Source organism: Gymnoscopelus braueri (genome assembly GCF_963280865.1).
Source record: "Gymnoscopelus braueri genome assembly, chromosome: 5".
Lineage (NCBI taxonomy): Eukaryota > Metazoa > Chordata > Actinopteri > Myctophiformes > Myctophidae > Gymnoscopelus > Gymnoscopelus braueri.
This window is the reverse complement of record NC_137606.1, coordinates 35,986,338-35,999,530: the sequence shown is the minus strand read 5'-3', so window position 1 is coordinate 35,999,530 and position 13,193 is coordinate 35,986,338. Positions and strand designations below refer to the sequence as shown.

The following is a 13,193-nucleotide window of genomic DNA, read 5'->3' as shown; positions in this document are numbered from 1 at the left end:
AATCTCTTTGCCAAAAATAGCAAATCAACAAGCTCACAATGTTGCGTTGCAACGCGTTGTGAGCTTGTAGATCGGCTATTTTTGGCGAATGTTCCCCCCCAGAATAGGCATGCTAGGGTTCAAGTGTTAAAGGGTTAAGAAAAAAATCTGAGTACTTCATCCACCACTGCTATCTTATAACACTCAACTCTTTCTCCTCTTCCTGTAGGGGTCATCCTGAAAGGCAAGGGCTCGGCCAGCTTCACCAGTGACATCAGAACCGTCACTTTTGAGGACGTGCCTGCAGCTTATAAGCCAGGAATCAAATTTGAGGGAAAGGTAATGATGCCATCTTAACCACTTTCAATGGGGTCTCTCCATCTTTCCAGCTCTTTAGTAAACAGAAAATAAATGTTTAGGTCAGGGAACCATCCATTCCATCCAATCAGGTGACAGAACTCATACAGGATACAGGATAAATAAGTGAAATTGGAAGTGATGAAACCAAGCAATTTGTTCCAGTGTTAAACATTTTACTGAAACTGATAAATTGATTCTCTCTCCTGGTTTGGATGAAATTGGTGTCCCAGCTGAAAATGTATTTTCAGGCTGAAGAGACGGGGAGACCCCTGGACATAGAGCTTTAACTTTTTAACAATAAAACAGTTTTAGCCAAAAAACATCACAGCACATTTAACTAAACCGATATCCGGTATGATGGTGTGCTTTGTTTTCCCCTTCTTCTCTTGTTGGCACAGTAGATCAAAGAAGTCACTGAGCCGTAGAAAAATGTGTACCATTGATAAACATGTTTCTGTGTGCAACAGAAGATGCGGCTATTATTTTCTTATCTCCTTTCAGGTCAAAGTGACTGGCCCAGATTCCACTCCTGCTATCAATGAGCCTGTGTATGTGTTTGCGCGCTGCCGAGGCCCAACAGAGAATTTAACACTGACCACAGACGACAAAGGAATGGCTTCATTTTCTCTGGACACATCCCTCTGGAAAGACAGAGTGTCTCTGCAGGTTGCATTCCAAACTAATCCTTCTTTGACCTAATATTTTATAATGAAGGGTCCATTCTTTTTTGTGTGTATCATATTTCTCTATTGAGAGACTGTAGCACTCCCCATTTTACGACACAGTCTGACAGTTTACTCTGATTTCACACTTGTAAGTCGCTCTTGATTAGGGGCCATCTACTAAATGCCTGAATTGTAATTGTAGCACTTTAAACCTGAGAGTCTTGGGGTGGGGTTTGAACCCAGGCCAGCAGACGAGCATCTGTGGAACACAATGCGAGGCCATAAGCCGTTCCAAACTCTCCTCTCTGAGAAGCAACACGGGTGCATAAAAACTAGGAACAGCCAGACACATTAGCACTGCAGTTTCTTACCCCTTGTTCAGTTGAGTTGAACCAGGCTTAGAGTCACTAAGGTTTCTCATCACTGCCATACACTTCTAACACTGCTCATACGTGGACTTACCCTTAAATCCTTTAAATCTTACTCTTATACCCTTTCTCTTATGTTGCTGTATATTTGTTTTCTACTACAGTATATGTGTGAGAGCAGTGCACCAGGTCAAAATTCCTTGATTTTTGGCCTGGCCCGCAGCGTGGTGGTCCAGGCACCCTAGGCTGCAATGCCAGCCTGACAGTGTGTCGCGGGTTTGAGTCCCGATCCCCATCTCTCTCTCTCTCCCCATTTCCTGTCAGTCTACTGTCCTAAAAAATAAAGGCATAAAAGCCCCAAAAAAAATATTTTAGATTTTCTTCTTGTTTTTGTGTTTCAACAGGCAAGGTCTACGAGTGAAGAAGAGGACGTGGCTTACGATGGCATGCGCAAGCCCAGGTACAGGTCAGCGCACATGTCCCTCACAGAGTTCTACTCCAAGAGCAACAGCTTTGTGAAGCTCGTCCAGGCCAGTGAACCCTTCCTCTGTGGTGAAGATGTTTATGTGCACGCCGAGTACATCATCCAGGGAAAGGAACTCAAACAGGGACAGACTGTCCTTAACTTCTTCTACTTGGTAAGAGTACAGAGTTGTACTTCGTTGCATGCGGGTGTCAGCCCTGGAAATAGCGGATCCACAAGCTCACAACAAGCTCACGATGCGCTGCTACATGTGAGCATGTAGATCAGCTATTGTTGGTGAGCGACACCAGCATGCAACCATGTATAAATCAGGCTCACTGATGATGGTGAAATAATTAATAATAATTGTGACATGCTGGCTCTACACATGAATACTGGATTCAATGCTGTGAATTATGTCTGCCCTTTGCTTTTTTTATTTTGCTTTTTTTATTTCTACTGTCCTATCTCAATAAGATCAATTAAAAATGATCATAATTAACAAAAAAAAGCTATAGCACTTTGCAAAACACGGTTGATAATTAACAAAAACAGTACAATTAAATCCTAAATGATATTGATCCATCAATCTTAAATATATAACATTGTGATCATATATATATATATATATATATATATATATATATATATATATATATATATATATATATATATATATATATATATATTTATATTTGAGAGAGAGAGAACATTGTGATCAAATCGATCGCTCGATCGTAGGAAATATACAAACATTGTGATCAAATGGATGCACTTAACAAAATTAACTTTTTGGCTGTCGTGGCAGGTACTGCAGATTAAAGAAATGACCAGCCAGGCGGATTTGTCACCAGCCAAAGATATTTTGGGGGATATATTGTTAATATTACTATATAATACTCTCATATGCAATTTTCAATTAATATTATGAACAACAAGAAATATTACTATAACTTTCAGTGGACTGAAGGAAAACCTGCAAACTCATGAGGGGTGAAAAAGGTGGCAAGTTCCAAAATCAAAACCCTGTTGGGGGTATGGGGGCATGGCTTGATAATAATCTACCCTGGAAATAGCAGCCTATCAGAGTAAAACAGTTCTCATAGTGACATAGCAAATTGCTATTCAATCTACACACACCTCAACTAACTTTTTTTCAGAACCATCCCCAAGCACTGTCAGCTGCTCTGAAGTAAATATGAAAATGCTTAGAATTGTTTCTTTGTAGCTTGTAGATCTGTTCTTTTTTGGCACGTGACTCCCTTTCATGGTGCCAAAACAGACAGGCAAACACACAGACACACACACATACAAGTGTGTCCCGTATAGAAACGGGTGCACTGCTTTTCATGAAAACACAACAGAAACAACAGGAAATTGGGTCCTTTTGTACATGCCAGTGATTGGCTGAATGTCTGTAATTTACCGGCCTACAAGGAAATTTACACGCAGTTGGCGGGTGTGCATAATATTTCCCGAATGAAAGGAATCCGAATAATAGGGTTTGTGCGTGGAGCGTCAGCCCATCACATGCACATCACATGCACACGTGGACTGAAGCATCTGTTTACTGGCAGAATCTGATTTATCATCTATGTTGCTTCCACTTTCATACTCCTGAATAAATAACAATAGAATAGTTCAACTCATTAGTTGGCAAATGTCCAACTTTGCTTTTATGTGTTCATATGTCTCTCATTTGCACTTCCAGGTGACATCCAGAGGTGGAATTGTACAGCATGGCCAGGTGCCAGTGACCGTTACAGCAGGAGCAGGTAATAAAATGTTTGAATGTTTACCTAATCTGTACTGTATGTTTTTTATAGTTATGTTTCAGTTTGTACTAATCGTATAACTGTATTCTACTACCGGCATTTCTTTTGCCAGTGCTAATGTACTGTTAACCAACAATGCCTTCCTTAATCCACAAGGTCGCCTAACCTTAGATCCAGTGACTATTATTAATCTCCGCCAGGAGATTCAGGCATTCAGCCCTTGTGTGTCTGTGTGTGATTCATGTATTAAGCCCTTTGTCTGTCAGCGTCATATTCCTTGTACACGCTGCCAGCAGTTCTGGCCTATTTTTTTTAATCGGTCAACAACTGAAATTTCTTTGTGAATTGAGTCTCTCCGACTTAAGGGATACAACCAATACTGGCATGGAATTCGCCGGCACTCGCATCTTCTCTGTATAAAACCAGGAAATGCCAATTCCTCAAAGTTGCAATGTTGTTAGTCTATCCATGTCAGAAATGTTTTTTTCAGTGAATCTCTTAGTTACACCAACATTGTGTGATGTAGTTTTGTTCTTATTGGTGAAGAATATAAAGATATTTGTCCGTTTAGAGACTATAAAATGTCAACTGCCTTGCAGTGCCTAACTTTCTCTCACAAAGGACTCACAAAGCGAATGTAGTGCAGCCGACACATTTTAAATTGCAACCTTTGATTGACTGGTCGTACATATTTCGGACTATGTGGACTATGTACAGATCATTTGAATGACAGAAATCCAAGAGAAAGATGGAGGAAGATATACAATGAATGTGTATTAGAGAGACAGGAAAGCAGAGTGCCACTTTCACGGCTGTACAGTACATATGCAGCTGCTCTGAAGTAAAAATTAAAATGCTTAGAATTGTTTCTTTACAAAAAAGCATCGTGGAGGGTTGTAGCTTGTAGATCTGTTATTTTTTGACACGTGACTCCCTTTCATGATGCCAACACACACCACACAGACACACTGGCGGAGATTTTCTCTCTACTTGGCGCACCTTTCTAGTTTATTACATTTATTTAACAAGATGCAAATTCAGTTTTAACCCATTAAGACCTGGGACGCATCTGTGTCATTTTGTTATTTGAGCTAAAAAGCATTATTTTTAAACTACAATCACTCTTTGGCGATTCAAAAATAGCAGATCTACAAGCTCATAGCGCGGCACCGAGTGCCGCGCTACGAGCTTGTAGATCTGCTATTTTTGAAAAATCGTGAAAATGTGTGAAAAACGTTGAATATATATTATTTTAAAGCGAACATTTTTAACTCAAATCTTGGCTTCTGGGGGTCCCTCGAACAAGATATTTTGAGATGGGGGGGTCCGCGGCCAAATACATGTCATTTTGGGGGTCCTTGACATGAAAACAATTGAGCACCACTAATATAGTAACATAAATTTTTCTCTGTTTTTTCTGCTCATTGCCAGTGAACAAAGGGAAATTTCGTATGCAGCTGAAGCAAACAGCTGATATGACGCCCTATGCCCAGGTGGTGGTTTACACCATCCTGCCCGCTGGGGAGGCTGTAGCCGATAGCAAGGACTTCCCTATTGAACTCTGCCTGAGGAACAAGGTAGGCTCGTGTATTGTAAGGCATTCCTCCTAAAAACCATTAGCTACACTTCAGATGCGTAACTCAGGAGGTAGAGGGGTTAGGAATCGGACCGTTCCCGGTTCGACCCTCACTGCTGCTCCTTGATGAGCTGGTCAGTGCCTTGCATGGCTGCCTCCATCACCATCGTGTGGATGCATTTATGAATGTAACGCACATTGTAAAGCACTTTGAATAAAGGTACTGCTACATAAATACATATCATTTATCAAAACACAAGCTAACAAATGTTCAACCGTGATCTCTGCTGTACAGGTGTCTCTGGAGTACTCGTCTGTCCAGGCGCTCCCAGGAGAGAAGACAAATCTGAACCTGAACGCTCAGCCAGGCTCGCTGTGCTCCATCCGAGCCATTGACCAGAGTATCTTACTGTTGCAGCCAGAAGATGAACTTAACCTCAAATATGTATGCATTTTGTCTGACAAGTATCTATTCAAAATATCACACAATGCAGCTTCAATGAAAAAATGTGAACAATCCCACACAATGTTTGTTTGCCTGAACCCCATGCTATTAGATCTGTCAGTTTTATAGCTGTGTGTGTCTCTCTGTGTGTGCATGTGATCGTAGGTGTACAACCTGCTGCCCGTGCACAAGCTGACTGGTTACGACTACCAGGTGAATGATCATGAACCGTACCTCTGCCTCCCTTCCGTACTGGTACCAGAACCTCCCATATTGGAACCAGAACCACCGATACTGGAACCAGAGCCTCCCATACTGAGAGCTGAACCTTCCTTACCAGAAGCCTCCATATTGGAACTAGAAGTTCCCACCACATTTGATGGTCCTCCAGAGCCTGTGGACTCAACAAAGGGGGGACTTGGACGATCAAAGCGTTCGTTTTACTTTGGGCCAACCAATGAGAAGAATGATGTGTATGGAATCTTTAAGGTTAGATTGGGCTTGAAGAACTCGATTACATTGAGATCTCAGCTTTTTTAGTTTTCCAACCTGTGCCACTGCTGTACATTGATTCCAGAGGCACCATGGACCTTTTTTTTTTTACAAATATGTGCATTTTCAAAATGTTAAGCTCCTCTTGAAATGTTACTTGGTTAAAAGTGGTGTTATGACACACCCACTTAGAATCGATAGTGACAATGACCTACTGGTCCATCTGGTTGCCTTACTGTTGCAATTTCAAACTACGGAAAGTAAAATTAGCCATAGGGAGACTTTGAGGGCCCTGAGAAGTTCCTTCTTGACCATCTTGCACGAATGCATATAGAGCGAACAAGTTGTAACTTTGCCTCTTTTTTTGCGTTTTTCAATTTGTTTTTAACACAGAATCAAATGCTTTATGGTCATGATTCACCAGGAGCCTGGATGGCTTGGTTCCAGGCTTAAAATAATTAATATAAATATTTTTGGAAATCTCTATGGGCTGAATGAATGGGCTTTCTATTTGTGGAACCAGAGCCGGTAAACAAAATAGCTATGCTCTATACCAGGGGTCTACAATGTTTTCAGGCCAAGGACCCCCTAGCTGAGAGAGAGATGAAGCAGGGACCCCCACTACATATTGGATTCATGTCAAATGTGTGTTTTCAAACATTTAACCACTTAAAGCTCACAACGCGTCTGTGACGTGTTGTGAGCTTGTAGATCTGCTATTTTCAGCTGATGTTCCCCCCAGAATAGTGATGCGAGGGTTCAAGTGGTTAATGTAAAAATTAAAAAATAAATCCCTATCACACAAAGATTTGGCGGCCCCACTGCAGTATCTCTGAGGACACCCTAGGGGTCTCGGACCCCCTGTATACTGTATCGGTCATGATACAAATTTCGGCCGATAATGATTTAACGTTATCTGATAGGTATTAAAACTATTCCCAATATTTGGCACCAATATGATGAGGACCACTATCTTTCGGGGAAAATAATCGCAAAAGCATAATTTTGCAATTATATCTGAGATACAGCACCACTATGTCCAGCTCTGTCTGAGATACCACCACATTCTACGTTAATCCAGCTCTAGTAAATCCTGTATAACAAGTGTATCTCCACTGGTGGAAACTGGTATTGGTTCTTTATGACTATGGAAATGATCGGTTATTCGGTCAAAATTTCAATAACGTGTCCTAATCTAGTCCTGCAGCTGTGAATGAAAAGGAGCTTTTAATTTCATGATCAATAATGATTGAATTATGCACCCTGTACCTGAACCATGGCTACAAAGATTCCTGCCCTCTAAAGTTTGCTGACTGCTGTACCTTTTTCTTTACAGGAAATTGGAATTAAGCTTGTGACCAACTCGGATGTGAAAAAACCATACAACTGCGACATGAACTTTTACACAGGTATGTATGTCCCTGACACTGACTAGATCCATGAGCACACAATACTGTAGTTTACTGTGATTAATCAGCTCACAGTGGTACTGCGGTTGAAGCGTTTTTGTATGATGTGCGGTGCCCACGTTTCCCACCAACTGCTGTTATGATTAAGGGACTGACATTTATCTGCTTGACTCAGTACATATATGTGTTGTGTTCACTCATTTGATACCATGGCCATCAACTACTTTATGTGACCAGAAGATATGAGACATGGAAAAGAACAGAATGTGTAGAAATAGAACATGCATCTCGTATCATTGTGCACAGTCTATCTGATAAAGTAGTTGATGTTCATGGAATCAAGGGTATCGGTATGTGCTTACGCAAATGAGAGTGATTCAACACATGTATATTATGTACTGGGTCAAGCAGATAAATGTCAGTCCCATAATCATAATCATAACAACTGCTTACGTGCATGTACTGTGTATTATGTATTGGCATCACTATCATAGCCAGGATACCTTAACCACTTAAGCACAATGTTTCGCACGTTGTGAGCTTGTTTGTGTGACATTTTTGGAAAATGTTTGTCTATAAATATATGACCGAAATAGGGACACCTTGTGACCAGTGTTTGGTAATGTTACTTTTTTTCTAAAGGCTTTATTTTATTGAGGTTCTGAAAGGGGTAATGTTACTGTTAAAATTAACTTGTGAAGTTACAAAGATTACTGCCATTAAAAAGTAATTTGACACCTTACAGGAACTACTGAGAAAAGTAACTTCTTGGATTACTTTTGCGTTACCAACAATTTAAGCCCCTGCTATTTCTTGTGCAAGTTTTTTTTTGTCCAAATTGTCCAGAGGGAGAGGAGGCTACTCAATGAGCCTACTGTTGGTTTATTGACCGTATCATCATTGCATAGCCTAGTCTACGGCCCATAATCTTTAACTCTAAAGTGTAATAACATGAATGACATACGCAATAACCCCTTTGCAGCACTTTACAATTTTGTTTGTTAAACATAAAATTCTGTCCTACCGGAGGGGGGCCACGAGTGTTGTGGAGCTGTGCTTGGCTTGGAGATTCTTCTTCAAATCGAACCTGACAGACCCTTGTTACCCAGGCATAATTTGCATTTGATGTTCTTACTCCAGTCCTTTCACCAACAAATTCAAAATAAATTGAATACTTCCACGATGTAAAGGATGACCTATCTGCCTTCTCTGAATCTCTACCATGTCGCTGCTTGCCGAATGTGCATTGCACAATTACACACTGACACGCACACCTGCAACTTCTGTGCCTTGTCAAGGAGTAGGACATAAACAAACAGCGCTAATCTGTTGGATGAATTTTCTTTTTCATTTGTGGCAACAGAAGGAACAGGGAAATCTTAAGTAATACAACTAATGCGTTAGTTACTCGAAAAGGTAATCCGATTACAGGTAGTCCAACGCTGCTTGTTACAGTACATTCCTTGACTGGTTCAGTGTCAATCAGCTTTTTTCCTTTAGTATATGAAGACTATGAAACTGATTCTGATTCTATGGAGACGCATTTGCAGACCAAGAGGAAATGGCATTTGGCCAAACGGACGATGCCTCACCACCTAAGAAGACCAAGAAGACCGTTAGAACATACTTTCCTGAGACCTGGATCTGGGACTTGGTCTCTGTTGGGTAAGTGTGCACTTTGTAACACTGTGATTCAATATGTGTCACAGATTACGTAGACACCCCACCGATCCCGATGGCATTCAACACCATGTCGCGAGTGGAGACTGCAGCAGACGCCGGATCTTCAAAACTTCACGGGGAGTCGAAGGAAACCGCCAGGACTCACTTCCCTGAGACCTGGATCTGGGATCTGGTGGCTGTTGGGTAATATTCAGTAGCTCTCTTCATTCAGCCAGGACGGATGCGACTTGACACTTACATTATTAACACTTTCAGTGTTGATATTGTAATGCCACATCTGCTGTCTCACTGTGTTAATCTTGTTGTAGAATAGAATACTTTTATTGGCAGTTTAAAAGAATCATAACGATGTCACCATTTAGAAAACGCGAATGTAGATTATACGCAAAAAAATCCGAAGCTTGTTTCCAGATCCTTTGCATTGCTCCACGCCCCCATTTAACACCATAAAGCCGTTTACACTCAAAATATGGGTGTAAACTGCTTAGTGAATCGGGCCCAATGACAAATATAGCGATGTCCTCCTGACAGGCTATTGAGTGGAACAACATTGAGTGGAACATTTTATATGTAATATTGAATTTGTCCAAAATCTCATCTGAACAATTACTATTGTTATACATACAAAGGAGAAATATATCGTGTTTTTTTTTTTATCTTGCCGATTGTCTCCTTCATTAACACATTCCATGCCAGAGTTTAATCTCATAATGTACTCACCAGTGCCAGCGTTTTATTGTTGTTTTTTAGTTTTTTTCATGTCGCCACAGACCTCGCTAAATAAGTTAAAAGTGCGCGTTCATTTGGTTCTAAACACACAGCGGATCCGTGAGAAACGGCGAGCGAAAACAGTTTCCAAATCCGTGCCGCCATCTTGAAGCTACAGCCGATCAACGGTAAACAGTGATCAGCGAGGAGAAAAACAACAACCAGAGAAAATCGAGTTTTAAACAGGATCCCAGACAGGAAGCGGATACGATCGAAAAAACCGGAACCCGAATAATTCCGTTTCCGACCGGAAACCGGAAACGGAAATGGATCAAAAAAATTCGGAAAGTGCACCTGGGGCACTTAACATGGGAATCGGCGGTTCGCGTAGATCTACGCGACTGGCACGCTGCGGCTTTAAATAGGTTCGCGTAGATCTACGCGACTGGCATGCAATGTGTTAAAAGTGAAATTATGTAATTTATATCAACTAGAGGGTGCTTGTTTTCATGTGGTGCAACTAAAAACTAACATTTCTACTGACTACTATGCTAGGATAGAATAAACTGGACATATCTGTAGGAAATGTTGAAAATAATGAGGTAGCTTGTTTTGAAAAGTTCACTCCACGATGGAATCGCAGACTTGTGCTTTTTTACCCTCTACGCGAAATGTCTTTGACAATCCACAAGCGCTTTGAGCCTGTAGATCTGGTATTTATTATTCTGCAAGAACGTTCGGAACGTTCTTGCAGAATAGGGATGCTACAGTTCATGTGGTTAATCTTTAATGTGTTTGTCCAAGTACAGGGTATATGGGGTCCCACGGGGCTGTGTCTTGTCATCCATCCTCTTCTCCATACACACAAACGAAATCACCTGCAATAACAACGGACAGTCACTTTTTAAATATGCTGATGACATTGCCCTAGTGGCCCCCTGACAGACGAGTGCTCCCTGGACACTGTGGTCCTCTGGCTCAAGAAGAGCTTCCATGGTCCTCTGGCTCAATGAGAGCTCCCTTGAACTGAGCATCAGCAAGACCAAGCAGCTGTGTTGTAGGGGCGCTGGGCACCTGATACCTGTCTGTGGACCACTCGGGCTGGAAGGGCAGGAGGGGGAACTGGTTGAGACCTTTAAGTACCTGGGCACCTTTCTTCCACACGATATGTGGACGGTGTCTACAAAAAAGACAGACAGGACATTTTAACTGCAGTATACTTACTGGTCACTCATCGAATCAGTCCTCACATTCATTCAACATTGCATCCTGGTTCAACTTCCTCACAGATAAAAGCAAGAAAGAACTCTTAAGAATCACTAAGCAAGCAATCAAAACACCGGCAGACTCCATCACTAAGCTCCCTTCACCACTCCCTTGAGTTACTCCCATTAGGTCACTGCTTCAGAGTAGAGCCCTGCGCGGGAGTATTTTCTTAATCCCGCTCCTGCCTGCTCCCGTTGGATTTCTGACCATTCCCGCCTGCTCCCGCAGTGATTTAATTTTATTGCGGGAGGATGCGGGATTTTGCGGGGCCCGCAGCTTTTATTTTGACCGCCTATTCCCGACCACAGGTATTTAAATACCGCCCGCGCCCGCAAGATTTGCCGCTCCCGATGCGGTGCTCTACTTCAGAGTACCTATGGCCAAAAAGAAAGCTCACTGCAATATCCATTTTAAACAGGCAAATAGACAGTTCTTTGTTTTTTGTTTTAATGCAGCTCTGCTCTGCACTCCTGCTATTAATTATACAAAATGTGTATTTTTCTTCTCTTTTTTTTAAAGTTTTTTTTTTGTTGTCTTTCATGAGTGTATGTATTTCAAATTGTTCGGGAGCCCCTAACCTAGACAATTATCTATCCCTAATAACGTATTTTGAATTTATGTACTGTAGTTAAAATAAATTGTTGGTTTGTGCTACAGAGACACTGGCTCATTGACTTTGGAGCAGATGGTTCCTGACACCATTACCAAGTGGGCTGCTGGGGCCTTCTGTACATCGTCCTCTGTAGGCCTGGGTCTGGCTCCCAGCACTGCACTGACCGCCTTCAAGCCATTCTTCATCAGTCTGACCCTACCCTACTCCGTCATCAGGGGAGAAGTGTTCACACTCAAAGCTACAGTGTTCAACTACCTCTCCAACTGCATTATGGTACGTCTAGAGTACAAAACTTAATTTACTTAATTTTCCTTTCGGAACTTCATTTGTGCAGTAAAAACAACATACAAACAGACACGATTCACAGATACACGGATACACAGATACACAGATACACAGATGCACAGATACACAGATGCACAGATACACAGATGCACAGATACACAGATACACAGATACCCAGATCAAACTGGCCTAAAAACATGGCTGTCCTCAAATTACAATTGGACTTCGAATTCTATCCCCTATCAGCTTGCGCCCCAGAGAGACAAACGCACTCCCTCAGTGGGCTCCACGGAAGGAGCCTGTGGGAGTGGCATCCTCTGCCCCCCACCCCTCTTTTTCTGTAAATATATCTTTTGCTGCTATTGGTTTTGTTCTGAAATGTATTGTACGCCTTGTTGATGAATTGAGTACACTGGACCACAATGGAAACAAACCCCCTGGAGCTTTTTGTGTTATCCTTTTAGCATAGCTTTGTTGACTGTACTACCGTACTGTTAACAAACGTGTTAATAAAGTATTCAATCAATCAGTCAAAGGCCACCCATTGTGACGCTGGATTTCTACAATGTGGAAAGGACTTGCTGTTTTATTTATATATTATTTTATTTATATATTATGTTACTGAATGTGTTTTATCACATGACTTAAGTGTTTTTTCTGTTGTTGCGTTCTGTGCAGGTGCAGGCAACTTTGAGCGAATCGGATGACTACACCGTCACACAGTGTGATGGCTGTGTGTATACCCTGTGTCTGTGTGGGGAAGAGTCTCACACATTCAACTGGATTGTGACACCTACCGCTCTGGGTGAGTCACACTATTCACTCTATTCGCTTCACTCAGATCTACCCAGTTCAGCCCTGTAGAAGGAGAGTTTGATGTTCAAAACATTCTTTTGAAACTCCTCTCCTCTTTGTTCACTCATTATGGTAGTCTCTTAACAGCACATACTGTGCTAGACAAGTGTTTTATGGTTTCCTTTGTTAATGGATCATCAAATATTTGATTTGGCTAGCTGGCAGTGAACAACGAGTCAGCGATGCCAAGTGAGTGTTGGCACAATGGGGAAAAAGCGAGAGAAAGTCATTTATCTTTGCCACAAACATAT

At 41.6% G+C, this 13,193-nt stretch overlaps 1 protein-coding gene across 2 annotated transcripts in view; it reads left to right on the top strand.

The window, feature by feature from the left end:
* Positions 1-13,193, top strand: part of LOC308086121 (alpha-2-macroglobulin-P) — a 38,225-nt gene that overhangs the window by 8,952 nt on the left and 16,080 nt on the right. The window contains exons 10-20 of one of the 2 annotated variants that reach the window (XM_080429520.1): positions 209-318; positions 841-1,005; positions 1,777-2,010; positions 3,547-3,610; positions 5,042-5,187; positions 5,482-5,631; positions 5,797-6,120; positions 7,460-7,532; positions 9,242-9,398; positions 11,847-12,075; positions 12,766-12,892. In XM_080429520.1, coding sequence (XP_080285646.1) covers positions 209-318; positions 841-1,005; positions 1,777-2,010; positions 3,547-3,610; positions 5,042-5,187; positions 5,482-5,631; positions 5,797-6,120; positions 7,460-7,532; positions 9,242-9,398; positions 11,847-12,075; positions 12,766-12,892 — 1,779 coding nt within the window. Of the gene's footprint in view, positions 1-208; positions 319-840; positions 1,006-1,776; positions 2,011-3,546; positions 3,611-5,041; positions 5,188-5,481; positions 5,632-5,796; positions 6,121-7,459; positions 7,533-9,082; positions 9,198-9,241; positions 9,399-11,846; positions 12,076-12,765; positions 12,893-13,193 lie in introns of both variants that reach the window. The other variant, XM_080429521.1, reaches the window with a different exon arrangement.